Raw genomic sequence first — 24966 nt, 5'->3', positions numbered from 1 at the left:
TAAGTAAATATTCACGGCAAGCCCGGATTTGAAGGAGATTTTGTGAAGCCTGCGTGGGCACCCTCTGTGAAGAACGAGTTCCGAGGAACTCCAGCCTCGCCGACGCGGTCTGTCTTTTTTAATTTTCAGAAAAGCCCTTAATGAGTCTCTCTTAGCCAGCATGGCTGGTGCCTTCCGAGACAGCGCCAGGCTGCCGGCGAGCGGGAGGTTTGGAGGACGTTGTGGCTAAGTGTGACATACAAGCTTTACCCATGAACTTTGACCCGCAACAGGGATGGGGCAGGCAAGACACATGAGGGACAGAAAAACAAAAACAAAATAACAACAATCCAAAACTTGGTTGGATATGAACCTCCCAGAGTTTAAACAGTGTGATTGTATTTAAGAGATTTATGTCAAGGTATATTGAATAGTTACAATTTGGATTTATTTAATTCATATGTACCAAGAAATTGAATGATATTCCCACTCCAAATATGTTCCAGTTTTAAAATGTATGTTTCTTTCTTTCAAGTTTATGCTGTTGAACGTTATTTGCATTTTCTGAGGCTTGTTAGAGACCTGTTAACTTAATGATCTGGAAAAGTTCTGTATGTGTAGAGATATGACCGAATATCTGTGAGGCTAGCCCATCCTATTTCAGATATCAAACTCAGTAGAGTACAGTATATGACAAAGGCGCTTCTAACTTGTATGCACCTTATGTGAAGTTTGGGCATCTAGAATGTCTTGGGTTTGTGTCACAAACATTTATTTTCGGGATATGACAAAGAGAGAATGTGGTGGTTTTCTAGCCGGGAGTGGCAATGTTGATTCATCCTTGTGAAATTTTCCAAGCAGGACATGTTTCAACCTGGTTTATTACCCAGAGTGGAGATGGGGCATTCAATTTCTCTGAAAGTTTCCTTGATAGGCTAATATTTTTGCATTCTCATCAGATTTAGATAAATTCTACTCAGTGGGAAGTTTGGAACTGTTAGGGGGAAAAGTGCAGGCATTAAAGACAGGTATAATCTTGAAGCTTTGCTGGTTTTGTTGGCAATAAGAAAACTCTTTTTCAGTAACAAGCCTCTTTTTGCAACTGCTTTGAAATCCAACTCAATGTAATGCTTGTGGTAGCCAGACCATAGTTATCACTGTCCAAGTCAAGAATGTAGAAATTAAAGTTCTCTTTATTTTTTCCTGGGTTCCAAATTTTTCCAGTTGTCTTAAAATAGGAAAAAGCAGTATCTTAACTTGCGAACCACAATGCACTCATACTGAATCACTATAGGGATGCACAGAGATTAGACTGATAACTGTCAGTGAAATTGCGTTTCATTTCGAAGCCCCTGTGGAGCTTTAGTAAATTAGAGACACTCACATACCCTCAGAGATTATGGAAAGGAAAAGTGTAATTTTTGAGGCCTTTTGGGACTGTCAATCGATGACCTGTCCAGTTTCTAACGCAAGAATTTGCTGATTGCTCCATTGCAAAAACCCCAGGTTCCGCACCAAGTACTACCCGGACGAGTGTGAGCGGCAGCAGGCCGAAACGGAAGATGCCATAGACCGCCGTCTCCGTGTTTTCATGGAGTTCTTCAAGAAGGGCGACGTGGACAAAGTCGGGCTGCAGTCGGACCAGTCTGAGGGCGTGATACGTCTCTTGGACTCGGGTAAGAGTTTGCCTTCTTCTTGCCTTCTGTCAGTGATGGAATGCTATTAACCCTAAAAAGACTGGGGGGGGGGGCCTAAAAGGCCCCCCTCGACATTTCGCGCGATTACTCTGCAACACGCAATGCTCTCACCACGATGCTCTATGAATTTTTTCTTTCGAGTTTCCTGCACATTTTGACACCAAATTTTTGACGCCTGGGTGTACGGTTCTGAAGTTACATAACTTTTTGCACTTGCACGTGAGACCGAAAATGGCTCAAAAATGTGATTTTGTGTACAAAGTCAATGCAAATTGAGTTTATTTCACATGGTTCATATAAATATGTCTATTTTTACTCTCAATGACTAAAATTAATTTGTTTTAGGAGTATTATGCTTCGAAAAGTGTCTGCCACAAATTTTGTTAAAAAAACAACTAAAGGTCAAAAAAACAAAGAAATTCATAAAACAATAAAATAAATAAGAAATTAATTTTGATACCGAATTTTTTTTCAAGTACATTTGCTAAGAATGCCACAAAGAATAATTAGACCAAAAATGAACACTTTTGGAGCTTTATTTACTGATTTAGATGAAAGAGTCTGATTTCTCGCATGAATTAGCATAATTAATCAAAATGAAATAAAAGAAGACTATTTTGGAAAATTTAAATATACGATCTTGTAGATTACATCGCACACTACCATTGTGCAAATTTCCGCGGCGATCGCGCAATCCATGGCCGAGATCTTAAGGGCCCCCCAGTCTTTCGAGCTACCAAAATAGCCCAGTCTTTTCAGGGTTAAAGTTGCCTAGTCCCCATATCAAAGGGTGTACTGTAAAACCAGAAACAATTCAGGGCATGAAACCTTAGCGAATTGCCCCTGCATGTGAAACCCAGTCACCTCAAGATTTTCACTGTTTGAAGAACATAGCATTCATTTTCAACTCTGTTTTTTTCATAGCTTCACATCTACACAATATATATATATTTTTTAAAACTGGAAATATTGTTAAGAATGCCTTTTTAACAAGGAACTATTTCACTCTTTTCCTTTCTTTGTCCCTCTGTTGTTCCTTATCTTGTTTGATGTTGCCTCCCTATTCATCCTTTTCCTTCAATGGTTGCCCCCTTGGTCCTCGGGATCATTACTGACCATCCTCTGCCTTTTCTTTGTCCACCCTCCTGCCTTAATTCCCCTGCCTTTACCTGTTGGGCTCCTTGCCCATGACCTCCTACATTCCCCTTTTGTTTTCTTTGTCCCTAGCCTGTCCCTGACTGTTCTTGTTGTGTGAAGTCCTTATGTGTGATTGCTTTCCCTGCCTGTTTGTCATTTTGCCTCTGACGAAGATTCTGCCAGGATCGAAAGCTCAGGCTCCTTTTGACTACAATTAACTATTTTACTACACATTGGTATGCGTCTGCCTCAAAGGGTGCTGGAGGCATTATTTCTCTGTGGTGTGCACTAGTGAATGTAAAACAAGTAAAGAGATCTCCAATGCTTTAGTAACCATCTTTGCCTTGTTTTCTCGTTCTCTCTTCAATGGATAATCCCAGTCGTGATACGCCTGGAGGGCGGAACAGACCTGGACCTCAGCATCCTGGATCAGCCGGAGCCCACCAGAATCGGAGAGAGGGAACGGAGTGTGTCGGAGTCTGCCAGACCCCCCAAAGTTGAAGAAAAGTAAGGCATTATCCAAGTGTGCACAAGTCGCAGGTGGTGGCCCACGCTTTTTCAAGCATGTTTTGTTCAGGAAATCTGTGCTGTCAGCAATTTGTATCACGCAATCTCACGAAGCAGCTAAAACTGTTGCTACTAGTCTTCCTCTAAAGACTGTTCATTCCGACAGTACCAACATGTATTTGTGATAAAAAACATGGATTTGGTCCACGCTTGTCAGAACTTGTTTCTGTTGAGACTCTGCACGTTATTGCTTACTCTATAATTTTAAAAAGCATACTTTCTGTGCTTAGAAGGTAGTTTTTGTTTCTTATGCACAAAGTAAGTGGTCATTATGTTCCGCCTTCCCCATCAGCATTTGCAAATGAGGCTGTGATGAGTATTAAAAAGAAAAGACTGGGATTTTCTCTTTTATCATAATTTTTTTTTTTTTTTTTGGTGGGATATTTGATTTTGACGATCTGCTTCTTCTGCTTTATTGGCATTGTGAGATAACCTATTTATATTCTTTCTCTTGGAAACACATTCTTCATTTAGAAAGAGGTGTTTGTGCAAAGAGGAGTGTTTTCTGTTCTACACATTGGACTAAAATATTTCTTTTGTCCCCTCAAGACCCCAGGATTCCAAGAAAGAGGAGGGCGAGGAAGATGGAGAGGAGGTAGAGAAGGAGGAGAAAAAGGCCGACGTGGAAGATGGAGAAGCAGAGAGCAAGGAGACAGAAGAGGACAAAAAGACAACGGAGGGCGAGGAGGGACCAACACCCCCACCTCCCAAAGATGTAAGTTACTGTGTACGGCATATATTTAGCGAGTCTAAGTTTTTATTTTGTGTGTGTGTGAATCAGGACTTCCCAGCGATTTCGCGAGTGGATAAATTTGCGATTGTGGAGCACAGTACTGAATGGATAAGTGTATGCTTGCATGTCTCATCAAGTCAATATCTTCATGTGTCTTTAGAGTCGCGAATAGCACCTGACCCACAAAATTTGTGAAAAGAAAAACCTCACAATATATTCGGCTTAAACAGTATGTGGCTAGTGTCCAGAGTGAAATTCAATGTGACTGCAGCATTACACCCTATATCTGTGTATTTGGTATATTTGAGTTTGACTGTTTTCATACACCCACTGAATTCAGTCATTGCAAAGAAAGTTCTTAATACATGCATTTGCAAGATTCACAGCACGCATTGTAATTCTACCTTGGCACTTTTGGACGGAATACTTAGAGGCATAATTTACCATTTGCAGATGAAACAAAAACCCAGCTTTAGTGCTTTAGAATAGTTCTAAAATGTGAGTTAGGGATAGAAACAACCACTGTCAAAATTTGAATCAGTATAATCGATGTTAAGTGTTGTTAAATACACAAAATGTGAACAATAGTTATAATGAAAATGTTTCCAGACTAAACTGTATACAGTTACGGTTTATTGAGAAAAACCCGATATCTCCTTACATTTTAGGTTTTATTGCAAATATTTCATATGGTAGGATGTTTTATGATACAACAGACCTACACATATGCATCAAATGTGATATCTTGAAAATTTTTGAAATCACTGCTCCCAAAGGTAAACTGGACCTTTAAGCTATTTTGTTCTTCTTCTCTTATCTTGCAATCTTCTTTTAGGATGATAGTAAAGTGTCTCTTCCAGAGCCCATCCCACCACCTCCTGCTCAAGATGACGAGAAGAAAGATGAAGAAGAAGCCGAAAAGGTAAAAAGAACCTCTAATACCCCTCCAACACTTACTGACAACACTGACACTGCCACCCACAACATTAACACCGTCACTACTAACACAGACACCATCACCACTAACACTTACAACACCACCAATAATCCCAACACAATCACTACTAACACTGACAACAAAACAACACTGGCAACACTAACTGCAATACTGACACCACTGCCCACAACACTGATACTACCACTCATAACACTGACATAAACATTACAAATCCTGTCACCACCACCACAAATGCAAGCACAATTGTCACCAACATTGGTAACACCAACAGCAACAAAGAGAAGCTGTAGAATATCGGCAGTAGGCTGATTATATTCACTTTTTTGAATAGATTTGATTTTTTTGTTTGTTTTTTTGCTCTGTAAATATGATTTCTATAAGCTCTAGTTTGGAGGAGGTTTCCCCATAATAGGAATATGAAAGAGACAGTGTCATTTGTCTAGTTTGTAGTTGTGTCATGCTGTCTGTATTCAGACTCCTGTGCTAGTTTTCTTTACACCCTCATGATTTTAAAAATATGTAGCACTTGCAATAATTTTTGGTTTCTTTAACCCTAAAAAGACTGGGCTATTTTGGTAGCTCGAAAGACTGGGGGGGGGGGGGGGGGGGCCTAAAGGGCCCCCCCCTTAAGATCTCGGCCGTGGATCGGGCGATCGCCGCGGAAATTTGCACAATGGTAGTGTGCGATGTAGTCTACAAGATCGTATATTTAAATTTTACAAAATAGTCTTCTTTTATTTTATTTTGATTAATTATGCTGATTTATGTGAGAAATCAGACTCTTTGATCTAAATCAGTAAATAAAGCTCCAAAAGTGCTCATTTGTGGTCTAATTATTCTTTGTGGCATTCTTAGCAAATGTACTTGAAAAAAAATTCGGTATCAAAATTAATTTCTTATTTATTTTATTGTTTTATGAATTTCTTATGTATTTCTTTGTTTTTTCAACCTTTTGTTTTTGTTGTTTTTTAACAAAATTTGTGGCAGACACTTTTTGAAGCATAATACTCCTAAAACAAATTAATTTTAGCCATTGAGAGTAAAAATAGGCATAGTTATATGAACCATGTGAAAAAACTCAATTTGCATTGACTTTGTACACAAAATCACGTTTTTGAGCCATTTTCGGCCTCATGTGCATGTACATAAAGTTATGTAACTTCAGAACCGTACCCCCGGGCATCACAAATTTGGTGTCAAAATGTGCGGGAAACTCGAAAGAAAAAAGTCATAGTGCATCGCGGCGAGAGCATTGCGTGTTGCAGAGTAATCGCGCGAAATGTCGAGGGGGGGGGGCCTTTTAGGCCCCCCCCGTCTTTTTAGGGTTAATGAAAGCAAGATGGAAACATTGGTCTTTGATTAGGTAGGGGCATCAATTTAGATGAAATGAGAAACTGAAAGAATTGTTAACTTTGCAGTCTTTACTTTCAGCTTGTAAAATTGATGTAACATGAGCTGGAGAGATGTATCCCATGAGAACACACATCTGCTATGATTAACACTTGGTTTTGAATTTTTTTTTTTTTTTTTTTTTTCCAAAAGTGATATTAGATCATATCTTTAGTCATTCGGTCAATGCAGGAAGTGGTTCTCCATAAGTTGAGAGAGTATCAAATTGGTGACATATTGGGTCCTGGAATGTTCTGTCTACCCTCACTCTACACTCAGTCACATAATACTCTCGCAAAATTCAAACTTTAGGAGGGGGACACAGGACACCAGTCCAAGAAGAGGAAGAGGGGGAAGAAGCGCAAGCGTCCCAGGGACCAGGAGTACAGCGACAGCGAGAGCGACATCAGCAGCAGTAGTGGGAGCAGCGAGTCGGAGGAGTCCGATCAGGAGCAGGAGATGCAGGAACCAGAGCCGGCCCCTCCAGGTACGGGCGAAACCCTACGATTTCTTCCCCCTGACATTTAATCCGTGGGTGGAGGACATGGCCTGTCTTTTGCATGCTTTCTTATTAAACTTCCTCATGAAGCTGTTAGGAGGATGATTATCTGGATTCAAAGTAGACAATGTTATTAACCCGTTGAGGATGAGTCCCGAGTATTCTCGGGCAGGTGTCTATGGGAAATGCGTGTTGTAGCAAAATCAGCCTGTCCTCAACGGGTTAAGGTTTTTTAGCTTGTTATTGGATGAAAAGATTCACACTTTTCATTTGAATGATTGGTGCATATCGTCTCTGTGGTTACAAAACCTTGTATCTAAAATTTTGGTGAAAATCACACTATTTAGACTAATTGTCAATAATCAGTAAAGTGATGTTTTGTCCAAATCCTAGCTGTCTTATGTCAAACATAAAGCCACTGTGCTGTGTGAAAGGATGTCAAAGGCGATCCCATTTGCTATAGTGCTTTGGCTGCCATGATTTTTCGCTCTCCTTAACATTTGACATTTTTTAGATACAAGGTTTTATCACCCCAACACTGTTATGTTTTGCTGCGACACTAATTTGAGTGCTGTGGTGTAATTTCTATCCACAAAAATAATCCATGTCACTGAGAGATTCCTCATGGCTAATCTGTGGCTAGTCTGTGGCATCATGTGATGTGAACTTCAAGATCAGACAATCAGAAGCATGTTTGTCAGTGTATTCAATGTTTGGGTCTTGTTTTGTTCCAAAACGCTCACATCAGGTTTGGAGAGCAACACAGACAAGGGAGCGTCGGAGAGCGACAACAAGCTGGAGGAGGGGGAGGCCAAGGAGGAAGGGGAAGAAGGCGAGGAGGGAGAAGGGGAGAAAGAGGAGCAGGAGGAAGGGGAGAAGGAGCCGGAGCAGCCCAAGCCCCGCGCCCTCCACAAGACCTTCTCCATCTTCATACGCAACGTCGCCCCGATCATCAAGAAGGAAGAAATTGTGGCGGTGAGTGTTTCAGGCCATTGCTGTACTTCTTCCATAAAGCTTGAGGATACTAGGCACACCTTTTCCCCCCTTCTTCTTCTTCTTTTGACCACATCCATGGAGACCATTATTTTTATGAGCTTTTTCATGGAGATGTTTCATTAGGAGAGGTGTGAATTATGATAATGTTGTTTGATGTGTTTATATTATCCTTTGAACCAATACCAGTACTGGGCTGTGGCAAATTATTTCCAAGAGGTCCCCATTTGTTTGTTTGTTTGTTTTTTCTTCATAAACAACTAGGCACACTCGAAAACAAAACAAAACAAAACAAAAGCTCTGATACCCCTCCCCCCCCCCAAAAAAAAGGAGGAAAGTATTAAAAGCACTTTTTACAATGCAGTGAAATTTCTGTGCATACGTGGGATATCTAGGAATCGTGTTTTGCCCTTTTAGATAAATGCAAAGCACAAGCATCTCCCATATTGCTGTTTGATACCCTCCTACTTTTATTTGTGACTGTTGACAGCCTTGAGAAGAGTCAGTTGTGTGAACCCTTGGGAGACAAGTCCCAAGTAGTATACTCAGGCAGGTGTGTATCAGAAATGTGCAAAATCAGCTCGTCCTCAATGGGTTAAGATGCTTTTAAACTATTACTCATACATATGTGACATATAGTCATATTTCACTTTGTGGATTTATAATCCTTGTATGATTGATCAAACCAGTGGTCTTTCATCAAAAATATCACTTTATGATATCCTTTCATAATAGAAACACATGCCCGTAGTTTTTGTAATTGAATGAAAAATCTGCATGAGTGACATAAGGACTTATGTCTCAGTATGCTTTCTTTTTCTCTCACCTGTACCCAACAGCTGTGCAAGAGGTACAAGGGATTTATGAGGGTGGCCTTGGCTGAACCCCAGCCGGACAGGAACTTCCAGCGACACGGTTGGGTGACCTTTGACCGCACAGTCAACATCAAGGAGATCTGCTGGAACCTCAGCAGCATCAGAGTAAGTCTGGAAATTTAGACTAAGACAGCCAAAGGAAACAAAAAAAAAAAATAAAAGTAGTTTAAAAAAAAAATAGAAGAAAAGGTTATGACAGTGAATTCAGTAGCCCTTCACTGTATTGCAGTTGTGGCTCCCCCTTTAGATTTCTTTTCCTCCACCAGGGCGGCATTTTCTTTTCGATTATGTTGAGATTATGCTTACAGTGCTGTATGTGTTATGCCACATTTGATAAGCTATCTACTAAATACTGAAATAACCAAGTGTATTTATTCTTGACCTCCCCCTTGTTGATGTCAAAACAAAGCAATGATTTGAATGCTAGTAACTTGAATGAAATGGACAAGAATGTAAAGTTGTTACCTCCTTGGCATGTTGTAATACCCATCTCTATTCATGGGTTCACCTCCTCCTCTCCCTCAGCTGCGAGACTGCGAGCTCAGCCCCGTGGTGAACCGCGACCTGGCGCACCGCATCCGGGCGGTCAGCGGCATCTCGGCCCACAAGGTCATCGTGCAGGCCGACCTGAAGCTGGCCGCCCGCCTCGTCCAGCTGATGGACAGCAAGCACGAGCTGTTCACCGGGGAGCCCGGCTGGGACGCCCGCAAGCAGAAGGCCAAGGAGGACAAGCAGAAGGAGAAGGAGGAGGAGAAGAAGAAGAAGGAAGAGTCGGAGGCTGCTGCCGCCGCCGCGACGGCGGGCGGGGACGCAGAGAAGGGCGAGAAAACGGAGGAGGGGAGCATCGAGGAGAAAGAAGAGGTGGGTGTGTCTTTCTCTGGCCCACTTAGGAATGGTTTTTCATCAGTTGACTGTCATTTGCTGTTTTATATCTACAACTTCACCAGTTCCCTTCTCTTGATGAGTAGATTTGTTCCAAGATTTATTTTAGGATTACTGCTGTTTTCATGAGTTTGGTCAAGAGGAACTACTTCTCTTCGAAAAAGTGACAGGGTTTGCCTGCATTGAAGCTGATCTCCCATCATCAAAATTTCAAAAGTTACATTTTCTAATTTCTGTGTGAAAAAATATTTGACGTAGTTTATATACCTGGCTTGTTAGTATTCAATCATTTCTGTTTGAATTGTGTGGATTTGAGAGAAGACAGATTACATTACAACTAAACACATTTTAGAGAAGGCTATGGTGTAACATATTTCATTTATGTTTGTATTTAGCATCTAAAATCAGGCAGAAAATGTAGGTCACAAAACAGTGGATGGTTGTCATAGTGAAATTAATTTCTGTTCTTTTTTTTTTTCTAACATGAAATGATGTCAGAAACATTGTATTTTCTTTCATTTTCCTGTCTACCCCAAATGTCTTCGAAGCGAAAGCTCACATCACTGGAATCAACTGATTTTGACATATGAACATTTTTTATTAATTCCCTTCGTCTGATTTGCCCACACAGCCCAAACCTGTAAAGGAGGAGCCACGAGAACCCCTCCCGGCAAGGAACCCGGTCCTGGAGAACATCACCGACTACCTGGTGGAGGAGCTGAGCGCCGAGGAGGAGGTGTTGCTAGGCAAGAAGGCAGACGGGGAGGAGGAGGGACAGGAGGTCGGGGACGTGACCTTCGAGAAGGATGAACACCTCTGCAAGGTAGGAGTGACAAGCAGGGGGCGGGGGTTGGGAAGGAAGGAAAGGATGGAAGGATGGATGGATGGATGGATGGATGTATGGTGAAGTAATGATTAGTGAAGGATTTGAAAATGATTCATTGTTGATGAATATACAATGTATAGTTGGATGGATGGATGGATTAATGGATTTATATGTATGCATGTGTAAATGAATATATGTATAGTTAGATGGATGAATGTAGATATGTAAAGATGACTTATAGGTGATAATTGGAGAAAAGATGAATATTAGCCAGGGAATAAGGGGTGAATGAATGGATACTTTAATGGATTGTTCACTGATTATGGATAGTGGATGGATGATTGCTGGATGATATAATGGATAAATGAATATGAATAGTTATTGAGGGGACAATTATTACACAGATGATAGATAGATGAGTTTTTCAGTTGCATCTTCATTGAATATTGAATGGTTAGTTCTTGAGGATGATGAATGGTGTATAGCTAAAATTATGTCTGATTGATAAATGAAGCCTGGATTGAAAATGAAATGTGAGTGAAGATGATGAAGAAGTTGTGCTCATGTGTGCAATCCTTACACACTTTTGAATTTGTTTCAATCATGTTGTGTCATCCGAACCAGGTCTTGGACAGATTGCTGCTCTACCTACGCGTCGTTCACTCAATAGACTACTACAACTGCTCCGTCTATGGCATCGAAGACGAGATGCCCAACCGGTGCGGCATCATGCACTGCCGGGGACAGAACCCTCCCACAAGAATCACGCAGAAAGACAGTAAGCATATTTAATAGGCAAAGCAACTCTAAACTGTCAGCTCATGTTGAAGGCAAACAATGCAGTCATAAAATTCTCATGATCAGACATACTTTAAGACCAGCAATTTTTGCATGCATTTTACTTTCATAAATTTTGCGAGAGCCAAGATTCACAAAATTAGAATGCAGACAAAAATTCTTGTCTACACTATATGCATTGGATGCCAGTGGCAATTCTGGAAACATTTCGTGCGGCAAAAGAGGCCACCGCCTCCAATTCACAAAAATGTATAGCTTTACAGTGTGCTAATAATAAAAAGGGTGAAGAAATAGCTGAATATGCATGTAGCAGTGTGTCTGATGCTCCTACGTCTGTTGTCATTCATCATGTTTGCTCTGCTAGTGTTTTTCCTGCAGGCAAATCTTAAGTTGTTGTTTTTTTTCTTACTAAGATTTCATGCTCCTTTATGCTCTTCCTTTACAGTATAATGTCTAAATTTGGAATTGTTTCCATCCTCCCCCCCCCCCCCCCACTTCTCTCTTCTTACAGTGGAGAACTGGCAGACCAACTTTGAGAACAAGCTGCAGCCACTGATGAACATCAAAGCCAAGATGAGTGATGAAGAACTCACGAAACTGGGCAAGAAAGATCAGGATCTATATCCTTTTTATCACTCTAGAAATATTATATATTTATTCACTGTGGACAATTCATTTGTTCTGTGTGATTTACAATGTCTTGCTCTCATTTTGTATTCGAATTCTTTTTTGGGGGGGTTTGTTTTGTTTTGTTTTGTTGTGTTTTGTTTTGTTTTGTTTTTGTTTTTTGGGGGGGTCATTTTAATATTGTGTACATTTAAATTTTGGCATTCTAATCTATTTCTCTGTGTTGGGCAAAAATTAATGCAAAGAGGTTCTATAGACTCAGTGTATCGTTATTCAGTATAACAGGTTTGGTTTAGTAGAATATGCGAAAGTTTCAGGCAAACTCAATGCTGTGGGGATTTCGATGCAGTTTACACAGTGTTGCTTGACTAGGGTCTATATACGCAGGCAAAGCAGATACTTGCCAGTAGAATAAAGTTGTTCCATTTGTTTAAAGTGGGGGGTTTTATTGCCCACCAAGTCATGATGTGTTAAGCATTTTTAAAGATACCATTGCCCCACTCACTTGGATTAAATGTGCACATGCACTAGCTGTTGTTAATAGATGTCGAGTGCTTTTAATCTGGAGAACATCAGTAAAAGAATGACGGAGGAAACGGCCCCCAGTGTAAAACTTTCCTTGACTTAGTTGTCTCGTACGGAGGTGGACAAGTTCATCAAGGCCAACACCAAGGAGATGGCAAAGGACAAGTGGCTGTGTCCGCTCAGTGGCAAGAAGTTCAAAGGGCCAGAGTTTGTCAAGAAGCACATCTTCAACAAGCACAACGACAAGATTGAGGCTGTCAAGAAAGAGGTTGGCAGAAATATATTGAAATAACATCACCATTTTTGTCCCACCTTATCTCTGCAGAGTGTAGAGATCTAATTCTGTAAAAGTGGAAACTTTCGTGGTGTTGAAATTTCCGCACATTTGGTGCAACCAGAAACCAGCGCAAAACTTAAAAGCATGTGAATATTATTACTTGCTATGTCTTGACTTCATGTCTTGATTCTGCAGAATTAAAAACGTGGAAAACTCATCTTACCCAGCCAAGCGCAAAAGATCACTTGCGTAAAGATATCCGCTTTTACAGTAAAGTCTATGGAAGTAGAATTGATGAATACGAAACGTACAGAGATGCCAATTGTTATGTTTTTGCAGTGTTTTGTACTGTTTTTTTGCAAAAATAATACCATTTTCATGGACAATACTGTTTTCCCCAAATTTTATTACTTCGGGATGTGAGAGTTTTGACTTTAATCTCATTTTGGGCTTTTTTACTCTGCCCAAAATCGCTATTTAGCCGCTTTTTTTTTTTTTTTTTTTAGTTCAAATGCATTGAAATGTTCACAGGTTAATGCACTTTTTTTAATGGCTTGTTGTTGTTGTTTTTTTGGTCAAGTTACAGATTAGTTCAAACTTTTTTCTCCAAGTACTTTCACACCCTCAATTAATACATGTCTGTTACTAAATAGGCAAAATTATTTTTCCACCAAAAATATGCCTTTTTAGCCCTCAGAATACTGCGATCCTTTTTACAAGGTCAGCATCCTTGAACATGCCATGTCATGCTGGCACTTCTCATATTTGATGTCTAAAAAATGGATCGGCGGTCTGCATTCAGTGTACACAGCCAGCAGTGGGTTGAGTAAACTTCATGTGGTCCCTTTCTCTCTCTCTGTCTGTATGTGCCCAGGTCCTCTTCTTCAACAACTACCTCCAAGACTCCGCCAGACACAGGATCTTGGAATCCGCCAAGCCCAAGCCGGCTCCCAGCAGCTCCAGGGAGGGGCAGGGCGACCAGGGGCACAACGGCCAGAGAGGCGGTTACCATGGCTACCAGCAGCAGAGTAGCTACGACGGCCAGCGCGAGAGGCAGCAGCAGCCTCTGTATACTCAAAACAGAGGTATGCTGTTATTTTAGCTTGCTCAGACCTGTCATATGTTGTGTACTGCAGTGCTATCCTTGTGATATGAGATCACATTATTTACAGTATGTCCCTAAAAAAATTACAATCAGATTTTTGCATCCATAACTTCCAATATAAATGAACAGTCTAAGTGCTACTTCAGGGTCGTAAAATATAACATCTGAGCTCTATTTTGCATAAAACCCTGTTAATGTACAATTTTCTGATTTCGAAAAATGTATTTGTGATTGAAAGCCGAATAAATAATGATAATAATAATAATAATAAATTTGGTTAGGTGGTCACAGAGAAATATGGAATGTTGTAAAGCATGTCATGGGTCTGATTCTTACAAGTTTAGCACTAGGATGCTCTTGGACCTGCATTTTAATGTTGAACTCAATGGACAGAACTTGGCGGGAAGGGATTCCTGACATGCTCTACAAAACTCCTCATTTCTCTTTGACCACTGAAGCAAAATTGGATGGCGTTTTCTGGAAGATGTAGGTAATAAGTTACAGTTTCATACCCTAAAATTTGGGTTGATGCACTATTTGATTAACCCGTTGAGCCCGGTTTGATTTTGCTACAACACGCATTTCCCATAGACACCTGCCTGAGTATACACGGGACTCGTCCTCAACGGGTTAAGGAGGGTCCTGTTGTAATTTTTTTTTTTTTTTTTTGACACACCATTCTTGTGGTAAACACAAGACCTGAAATTATATTTCATGATATTCTGTGCAATGAAGGGGAGGACATTGATATAGTATGGACTGGCCTTGAACGGAATACAACATTTATCGCCTGAACTAGAATTCTAGTAAGCGCAATTATTGATGCCATATCCCCTTCAAGGCCAGTCCAGATCATTATTATTACCCATTTGTGGCATCTTGAGCAGTAACAGAAATCATCATAATGTAAACTCTTTACAACTTCCCAATAACAAAATTTCACTGGGCACCAGCTTTAGCTTTGCTCTGCATGCATACCATGCATGCGCACATGCATGCACACATGCACAGCTAAGGCATGTGGTGTGGGTAACAGCCAGCACACACGGTTACACACATGCTTTACACACCAAAGACAGTTGCAGTGAAGGGTTGTTTTACAATCAGGGTACGCACTTCAGATTTGGACATTATCAGCGTCCAGCAAAAAAACAGTGTACATTAATACAAAATCTGGTATGGCATGTTATTAGGCCTAGTTACCTCAACCTTAAACAGCGAAAAAAATTTTGATAAAGCTTACAAAATTTTCAAAATATGTCAAAATGAGCCAATTTGGGCAGTTTTTACAGTCTCATTTGATTTTTTCAAAATTTGAGAATGAACATCTATGAAACCAATGACCATAACACAGAAATAGAATATCAGAATGAGCAAATGAAATGTGGATATTAAAAACTGTGTGTGTCATGATATCTACGACACAGTTTAAAAATTTGGGTTTGAAGCATGATTGATATGCATATTCCGTCCAAAAATGTCCTCTCCGAAAACAGTTTAATAACTTTTTTGAAGACTTCAGAACTCAAACAATTACATACCCTCTGCAGAGTCTCACTCATACCCTACACATACAGGGTATTTGTGTAACCCACACTCATTTAATTTTCAGGCAGTGCACATTTGAATTTTGATGGTTTCAATTCCGTCCAAAAGCGTCCTCTCCGAAAAATGACATATTTGTTCAGTACTCCACAGGAATATGTACGTTTTAAATCCTAGTTGTGTTATTATCAGTGCTAATAGTTGTCTATCATTTACATGTATCAAGACTTATTCATATGCTTTTCTTCATTTATTTAACTCATGTCAAATAAAAAATGTCCTCTCCGAATGGTAGTTACACATGAATGAAAATGAGAATTAAATGTAACAAACTTACAAAATATTGCTAAAAAGTGAGTTATGATTTATTGAAAACATTTTACAATCATATTGCCCCCATATTTCATGATATGAATGCTTTTGAATGAAAATGCCCCTTTGACTTATAATATCATTTTAAACTCCCATTGATGAAACTGCAAATAAAAAAAGAAGAAGTGAGGAACATTCAGCATTCTTTGTTTTCTATTAGTATGTATATCATATTTAATGATGTTCATCACACACTGAACATAACCAGAGTCCTTCGGTTTGCTGTACAGACATTTATATTCACAGAATCAATCATTTCGGAGAGGACAATTGCTTTGACACATTCACCATATGAATGGAATATAAACAAGAAAAATGAATGAAAACACACAGTCACCAAGATTTATGCACAAGCACACAGAAAACACATTACTATGGTTATGGTTTAATTACCCTATAGATCCCCCCAACAAAACAGATGAATCATAAATAAACTCCACATGTGTAAATGCATAATACTCTGCATTGCATCACAATGTAGTGTGCTCCTAAAAACGAAAATGTACTGGGTATGATCCATGCGATATAAGATCTGAAAGAAAAGCTCCTGTAATAGGTTACATTATTTCACATTGCAAACAACTTGAATTGAGAATTCTGCCCTCATAATGCATTAGGAGCCCTTCTGCCTTAACAACCATATAAATATTAGAAGCAAAATGTTATTCTGTGGAAACTGGTCCAAAACATTTTGGATTTTGGGCCTATTTGATTATTCTTATTTGTAATACATGTTGACTTAATTCAAAGACTTACTACATGTGTAATTAGACATAATAAAGAATGCTTTTATCACACACGCACACACAAAGAATGCCTAGATAATGAAACAAAAATGCCTTCCCCTTTTACTTGTTCATGCAGGCATCTCAAATAATTGATATATCAAGAGTATTACAAGTTGCTTGTTCATGTAAAAAACTGTTTGGATTTCAAAAAGTATAAGAGAAGTCAGCTTGGAACACACCATACAATGTTAATTTACACTATGTGAACATGTTTTACCACGATAGGGTTTAATTTGTAATGCGATGCAATATGATAATCAAGAAAGTCATAAGCATCACTTTTTACTGACACTTTGTAAACTGCAGATAACAATGAAGAGCCACACCTGCACCCATTCTCTATGTATACATCTATCTTGAGCACAATTTTTGTGAATGTCAATAATATGTCCTCTTTGAGAAGAGGTATACTCTCCAAAGTGACATTTTAAATGCTTTTAGTAAACATTATGCCACAGTGCATTTAAGATTTGCATACAAAAACACCTCTGGTGCTACACAACATTATTATACTTTACCTGAGATACCAACTTTTTAAATCTTTCGCCTCTTTGAGGATTTACAGGACTTGTAATTTATGTAGCCCAATCTAAGTATTCTTCAGGGATTCTCAGTATCATCAAATTCTTTGATTTTTATTGAAATTCATAGAAAAAAAATATTGAAATTATGTCCTTGTTGTTGAATAAATAATGCTACTTTTCATAAATTGAAAAGGGGAAAGAGTATCATGTTTTCATACAGTATCTTTATGTGTCAAAAAAGTCCTCTCCGAATGATGTACACATATACACAATGTACATTGGTCTTCTAATATCTCATTTACCACTTATCAAAGGACATTCAAAGATTACATGTAAAACAACTCTTTAAAAGTGTTGTGAAGTCCAATAAATCTGGCACAACTGCATGTCTAAATTATGGGTTGCGCTTCTCTTTTCTTTTCTTTTTCTTTGTCACAACCTTTATGGGGGTGTTGGTATGGCTTGTTTATCACATGATGTGAAATTGCTCTACATTTCGATAAAATGTATCAAAGGAAATGGTCTTTTTGAACTTGACAATCATAATTTTCATCAATCATTTAAAGGGCTAAACATTTTAAAAGTATTTGTTATGTTGTTATCTATATGTCAAAAAAATATGTCCTCTCCGAAAAAGAAATGTCCTCTCCGAATGATTTTTTTGACACTACTTATCTCGGCAACCATTAACCACAGGGCATTCAAACTTTGCCTGTAAAAGCACCCTTGATATGCCTATCGGGGATATACAACAAATCTGGTATAACTGATTTGTGGAGTTTAGGATCATTAATTCTTCAATGTCATGGTGACTGCCTTGGGGATTTTTCCATGAAAATCATGAATTTTCAAGAACAAAAGTGTTTAAAACTTAAAAACATGACTTGCTTTCATATTCACCATCCTTCAATTATCAAAAAATGTGTTAATTTTTCACCTGAAGTTGTAATTTCTAGTCAGGGTGTGGTAAGATGGTATCAGAGGTCTGAGGGCTAGATTTTTATCACCACTGGCATGTTTCATGCAATAAAAAGAAAAGTTGAAGACTTTAAGCTCCAATTTTTTAGATTATTTAAATTTAACTATCCTACAATGCAGCGACAAAAAATCAGGGAATACGAAAAAACTTTTTTTTTCACCCCCGTGAGACAGAAGTGCGTACCCTGATTGTAAAACAACCCTGAACGTCCTCTATTTTTTGTGTGTTAACGTATGGGAATTTGCCCTCTGTCGTGAAACTCTTATCAATGGCAAATTATCACCAAGTACCCTAGTGCCCTGATGCTCCATATATACACTTCGTTTTTAACAAGTAAATCCCATAGGCATTTGTAAAAGAGGGGGATATACAATGTTTACCCCTCATATCTCTGCCATTATACAGTTTTGTAGAACTACAGCAGAGATGTCTGATATGGGTAATGATAAACTATGGTGCCTGATGATGGTTGCATGTATTGTTTTCTGTATAGCTTTTGCTTTATCTTTGTCTTTGTGTTTTCCCTAAGCTTTGTTATGTCATCCCTTTTTCATGCCTCTGTGCCGAAGCATGACAGAGGCATTATGTGGTCCTTGACTTTAGAGGTGGCCCAGGGCCACCAAGGGCCACTGAAAATTGATATCGGGCCACCAAATTTTTACAAATTCTATCTTTTGGTGGCCTAATTGGCCAGCTAAATTCAAAATGAATTTTGTGTATTTTATATTATTTCAGGCCAGTATGATTCTTCTCCGGTCCAACACAGTTCAAAGTCAAATATGTTTGATGGCCCAAGCCGACCTTGAAAGAGAATGCCCATATGAAGTCTTTACACGCGATGTAATGTGCAGGTCTTTATTGGACTCGCAATGTATGCAACTTTCTTTCATTTCTTTTCAGCAGAACTAAGAGGTTCAAGGTGGAGTAATTTGTCATGTTCATTGGCACGATTTCCTCTCAAAACAGTACCAACATGTGTCATAAAACATTACTGGTGGCAATACCTGCTGAAGGTTAATTTATGGGTCATTTTGAGTGAAACTTGTGATTCAGAGTGGAATAAAAATGCAGCATTGCTGAATTTAGTTTGACTGCTCGTTATGTTGTGATGGCATAAAAAAGAAAAAAAAAAAAAACACTCATTTTTTAGACATGAACACATATCAATGAAATGTTCTGCTGTCAAAGATGCACAAATGATCCAAGGATTAGTTTGCAAAGATGTCTACATGTTGCATAAACAACTTTGATGAATTATTAACAGGTCATGGTTATGATTGGAATGTAGGGGTGAGATTTTTTTTTTTTTTTTTTGGGGGGGGGATGTTAGGGTTATGTTGGTGCTTCTTCTCCCCCATCTCCCCCTCCCCCATGGAATTTTTTGGGGTTTTGCTTTTTTCTTGGAATTAGAAAAACAAAATGAATCTTGCTTTGAGCTTACAGTGTAACACCTCGCTGATATTGATGTGTGTGTCAACTTCCCGACAGGTTATTCGCAGCAAGGGCGGGGAGGATACGACCAGGGCTATGGCTACTCCAGCCAGGGACCCCCCCAGAGGCAGTACCAGCGAAGGTGAGGCAGCAGCCCGGTGAGAAAAAGAATATTGGGCGTCATTTGCGGTGAAATGCCACTTGCATGTTTGCATGGAATTTTTCTGGATAGAGTTAAACGAACAGAACAGTTGGAGTTTTATTTAATTGCACATACAGAAGGCAAGTCATTAAAAATCAAAGTCTTTCATGATTTATTCAGAGATATTGTACATTTGACGAAGCATTATCATGAAAAAACAAACAAAAACACCTCCCCTATTGGTTTGTACAAGGAACATACACCATGTAGATATGATGTTTTGGAGTGGATGAATTTGTAACTACTACCTCCTCTCCTTTCAAGATACTGAAAAAGTGGAAATTTTTCGCGGTGTTGAAATTTTTGTGCATTTCGCGTGACCAGAAGTTAGGACGAAAATAAAAGCACATAAATATTTTTGCATGCCTTATATTCCACTAATTGATGTATTGATTCCGTGGAATTAAAAACATGCAAAATTCTTCTTACCGGCCAAGCGCAAAAAATTGGTTGTGCGAAAATATCCACCTTACAGTACGTCATCACATCAAATTTTCCAGCAAAATAAATTTTCATTTCGCCAATTTGTTCTTTTGGATAAAATCTGCCATCATTATAGTTTCATGTGAATCTGCAATGTAGTTGCCCTCATTGACATGTAATGATCATTTTATGGGATAGTTTCCATCACGCCTCTTGTGTACTTCCTATGATCCTACCATAGAGACGTACAGTCACTCCAAATAAGTTGACTGTGCATATATGTCAGATAATTAGCCAAGTCGATGATAATAGAAGCCCCAATTTACATCCAAAGCATTACACGTATTGTTCCTCATTCCTTTGTACACACAGAAGTCAAACATTGCTCAGGTCAATGCGTTTTCCTCAGTCCATTCAAGATAGATGTACGCAGATTTGACTGTAGTGCAATACAGTAAACTGTATTTTGCAATTTGTGATGTGTTTTTACTGCCTTTAAATGGAAATGAATGAATGAATGAATGAATGAACAAACGATTGAATGAAGGAACAAAATACATTCTCCAGCCATACTTTCAATCTCTCCACAGAGGTGACCCACGCTCCATCATCCAGTATCGCGACCTGGACGCTCCCGACGACAGTGACTTCTTCTAAGTGGGCAGATGCATTCTTTTCCTCCTCTTATCCCTCTTTACGTTTGTTTGACGCCGCGTCGTCTTTCCATCATCTTCCTGACTTGGGACCATGGTGCCCCGGTCTACCAAGATTTATTTTGCGTACCAATTAAACAGTTTTGATAGCGGTGTTACGATTCCTGCGAATGCTTGTCTTGTGTGTGCATGTTTCTGATTTGTCATTCAAACCAGGTAGATGTGTGTTTAAACTTTGTAAAGGTGGCAAGCCCTATATGCAAATTCTCTCCCAGTGAAGAAAAAACAAAACAACAACAACAACAAGAGAATTGCATGGGGATGGCCATGCCTCGTAAAAATAGCATGTGCTCAAGTTTAGTACCCCATTCAGGGATGGTTGTAATAGATAAACTCGTTTCCTTAATTTTATTGGTATTGTTGGGAGAGGAGTTAGACGTGTCTCAGATCCCTCGTTAGCTTGTTATGAATCCATTTGCCGAGGGCAATCGCAATCTATTGTCTGGTAAGTCAAACGAATGGGCAAATGTAAAATGAATGCCTCTATTATGTAGTTTGCCCCTTGCCCTACTGCCTATATGGACAAGTAGAATAGATATCTTTTGCAATGCCCTGTGCGACGTCAACACCAAATATGCCCAAGTAGATGCTGAAAATCTGTGGTAATAACTGCAGGACAGGGAGTGGATCATATCATTTAGAATTATCGATGGATATATAGAGTATGAACTAATGGCAAAATTTTGAGAAGTGGAAGTAGCTACAGGTTTAACTTTTCCAATCCATTTGCTGCTAGGAGTGAACCTTTGCGCTCTGTTTAGCTTCCTCGTTTCATCTACAGTTGGCAGTGTACTCTTGAGCACTGAAAAATGTTCTTTTATTGGGTGGAGACCAAGCACTATGTACACTGAGATACACCAATTTTGGCAGTGCTTGTCACTTCAGTTACGTTTGTCCCTGCAGTTCCTAAGGAGAGCCATGAATTTGGACGGAACTCTTCCAAGGAACCAAACTTTCAGGGAATTATTTCAGTATGCACAATACAAACCTACATCTCACCAGTAAATTTAACATAATGGGGTTTCTATGACCTTGTGGACTGAATGCAAAGCGCCAAGATGAATACTGCAGAAACTATTCATTAGTGAAATGTCTCAGGAGTGTGGTAGAATCATTCATTGTGATATGAAAGTGCCGAGCTGAAATATCCCACTTGATGACACAATATGATTAAGTAAGCCGTCTACCACCCAGTTATATGAAAGGAGTACCTTACAAGCAAGACTCAGGGGTACTCTTGCTTGTTTACGTGCCACCCATCATCCAAGATCACTGTGGTGAGTGGGGCCCCCTTCTTGTTTCCACTTCATGAAAGTATATTCCCGAGATATATTATATGCAAAGCTTCGTAGATAACGTGCAGTTGATTCCATCAGATTTGAGTTGTGCCATTGTACATGTGTTATATATTTTTCTACCAGTGTTGTCCATGTGCTAAGCCAGTGTGAGATTTTAATACCGGTAGTTTGTCTGTTCTGTTGATATTTTGCTATCGTGAAGTTTAATGGAATGTGAAATTCTTTGCTCATTGTTGTTGTCTTTTTTTTCCTTTTATGGGGGGGGGGGGGAACCAGCAGATCGTCAAAATGTTAATTAGATAAAGAATCGGCGAGGGCTAAATAGTAGCTGCTGTAATTAACCGTGGCTCAAGTTTTGGAATTGTATTTTATCTTGCATTATTCATGTACATAGAATGGCCCAACAATCGTAATTCAATACTTTTCCAGAACAGAGTGTTGGTTTTTGATAACTCGCCCAGTGGTTCCTTGAAGACTGCGATGTCGTACATGTATCGACCGCCATTCCCAATTGTTATAGCTTGTTAAATATCAACAGTTTTGAGTGTCATTTTCCAAATATAGAAAACAGAGAAACAAATCATATGGAACTTGTAGTTTTATTCCGGTGTGAAGAAGAGCAGAAATTAATTATGGTAATTTTGCATATTTGTGTGTGTATGTGTGTTGGTGTGCGTGTGTGTATCACATACATTGAATTGCAACCTGTGAAATATGGTTTGTGGTTTAAAGGAATCGTATAGTTTTGGTTGAGACCTAGCTTCACGTTTGCAACATTTTTTGGTAAGATAATAAAAAACCTGTTATGAAATATGAAAGAGCATGTAATTCCAAGTGGCATTCAACATTTATTTGATGGAAATTGGGTTTGAAATTGCCGAGATCTCCAAAACAGAGCAATCCTAATGAAAAGTAGGACGCACCTTTTATTAGGATTGCTTTGTTTTGCTTTGTTTTTCAATGCCTCGGCCATTCCAAAACCGATTTTTATCTCATGAACTTTGAATTCCTTGTAGAATGGTATGCTCTATGTTATTTCAGAAGTGGTTTCTTGGTATCTTGCAAAAAATTGAATGTCCAATCGTGATCTCCACCAATTCTATACCATTCCTTTAATACATATTGCTATTATGTAGGTCATAATATCATGGATATAAAAGAATATTAACGTCAATATTGTCGATGCCAGTCATGTGACAGTTTTCCCGCATTTAGCAACACCTCCATTACCGATGTACTATACTACTTGTACAATGTACATGTAGTACGTTATTAATGACGCCATTAATACCGTTTCTTAATGAGTGAAAGACGTGAAAGAATACCCGTTCCAAAGACTACGAAGTGCTACCTCGCATAAGAGTGGTGTAATGAATCATTCGATATGTCCCAATTGATGTTGACAAAAAAAAAAAAGAAAAAAAAAAGACGTTGTTGTACATGAACACTGTATTCAAACACGGGGGGGGGGGGGGTGTGGGAGGGGGCAAATTTGTCGGACAAATATTTAATTTGCTCTCAGCCAACCAGATGCAAGGATTTCAGTAGCTTTTAATAGTTTATCAGACGAAATATCTGACAAAACAGTCGAAAAGAAACGGATCGATGTTTCGGGCAATGATTCTGCAACACAAGAAGACAAAGTCATTGTCGCGAGGCTTCTAATTGACCTTTTTCTTTCAAGCCTCGCGCAACTTTCGAGAATAAATTTGCAACGTTTGTGCGTACCGTCACGAAGCCACACCCATTTTCATAATGGCGTGTCGCCCCAAAACGGGCACAATTTTATGATTTTGTGTGCATTTACTATGGAAGACAGTGCTCTGTCATGAAACTCATAAAAAGCTAACTATTTTTGCTACACTGTATCCATCACTTTGATTGATTAATTTTATGCTAATTATGGTAGAAAAGTGGCAAAAGTCCATGAAAATTTCCATTGAAAAGACAAAGAAAAAGATGAAAACAACAAACAACGAAATACATAAGAAATTCCGAAAATAATAAGATACATAAGAAATTGAGTTTTTGTGATGTACAATGTGTTGTTGAGTACTAGTATGTTAAAACAGACAATACAAACTCCAAATAGACTCAATGCTTTTAATTGGTGTTTTAACAGGCTAGAATAAGTTGTTTGGCTTAATTTGCATAATCAATTGATGAAAATTAGAAATTGATAAAAATACAACATAATTTTGTAAATTACGAGTGGGTGTCGCCGTGAAAATTTTTGTGGCAATGATGGCAACTGATGGCCGGGATTGCGGGGGGGGGGGGGGGGGGCTCAATCAGCTCCCTCCCCCCCCCCCCCCTCCGAATAAGCGTCGCCAAAAAGCCCGGTCAGTTTACAGTTAAAGGTTCTATAAACATCTCATCACATTGTTAGGCGTGTTCAATTTAGGTGTGTACACGCACACAGATCTACACACACACACACACACACAGAGTAAGTCATATCAAAGTTGTATTCGGAAGAAAATATACAATATTTGAGTGAAATCCCTGATATTTTATGAGTAAGGGCGCCGGGTAAAGTTGCGAGAAGTACCGTACATCAACCTACTACGGCAGATCTACGCTTGTGTCTTGGCCCTACATGTGTGTGTCGGTTTGATATTCATAACTTTGAATAGTGCTCTTTAGATGTTTAGCCAGTGTAAACAAGACTGCAATTATGCATTAACATTATTTCTTTATGATATATAACTTTCTTGTGATGTATATATCTAACTGCAATTTTGACAATATTCCTACGTTTTGGAAACCTTCCAGGTATCTTGCCAATACAATTATGGTAAAATACTTTACACAGTCTTGATAA

The 24966-nt window shown here is 39.0% G+C and overlaps 1 protein-coding gene across 3 annotated transcripts in view; it reads left to right on the top strand.

Moving 5' to 3' along the window:
- LOC140240098 (serrate RNA effector molecule homolog) overlaps positions 1 to 22722 on the top strand; it is a 32779-nt gene extending 10057 nt beyond the window's left edge. For 2 of the 3 annotated variants that reach the window (XM_072319909.1, XM_072319906.1), the window contains 15 exons: positions 1486 to 1655; positions 3194 to 3320; positions 3930 to 4095; positions 4949 to 5035; positions 6773 to 6947; positions 7708 to 7934; positions 8792 to 8932; positions 9353 to 9688; positions 10341 to 10532; positions 11160 to 11313; positions 11845 to 11953; positions 12600 to 12753; positions 13637 to 13847; positions 19564 to 19648; positions 20722 to 22722. In XM_072319909.1, the coding sequence (XP_072176010.1) occupies positions 1486 to 1655; positions 3194 to 3320; positions 3930 to 4095; positions 4949 to 5035; positions 6773 to 6947; positions 7708 to 7934; positions 8792 to 8932; positions 9353 to 9688; positions 10341 to 10532; positions 11160 to 11313; positions 11845 to 11953; positions 12600 to 12753; positions 13637 to 13847; positions 19564 to 19648; positions 20722 to 20788 (2401 nt within the window). In that variant the 3' untranslated portion in view covers positions 20789 to 22722. Of the gene's footprint in view, positions 1 to 1485; positions 1656 to 3193; positions 3321 to 3929; positions 4096 to 4948; positions 5036 to 6772; positions 6948 to 7707; positions 7935 to 8791; positions 8933 to 9352; positions 9689 to 10340; positions 10533 to 11159; positions 11314 to 11844; positions 11954 to 12599; positions 12754 to 13636; positions 13848 to 19563; positions 19665 to 20721 lie in introns of all 3 variants that reach the window. The other variant, XM_072319907.1, reaches the window with a different exon arrangement.
- The last annotated feature ends 2244 nt before the right edge of the window (positions 22723 to 24966 follow it).

The sequence above is a fragment of the Diadema setosum genome, chromosome 16 (assembly GCF_964275005.1).
Source record: "Diadema setosum chromosome 16, eeDiaSeto1, whole genome shotgun sequence".
Classification (NCBI taxonomy): Eukaryota; Metazoa; Echinodermata; class Echinoidea; order Diadematoida; family Diadematidae; genus Diadema; species Diadema setosum.
Note: the sequence above shows the minus strand (reverse complement) of the source record. Positions and strands in the feature narration are given on the sequence as shown.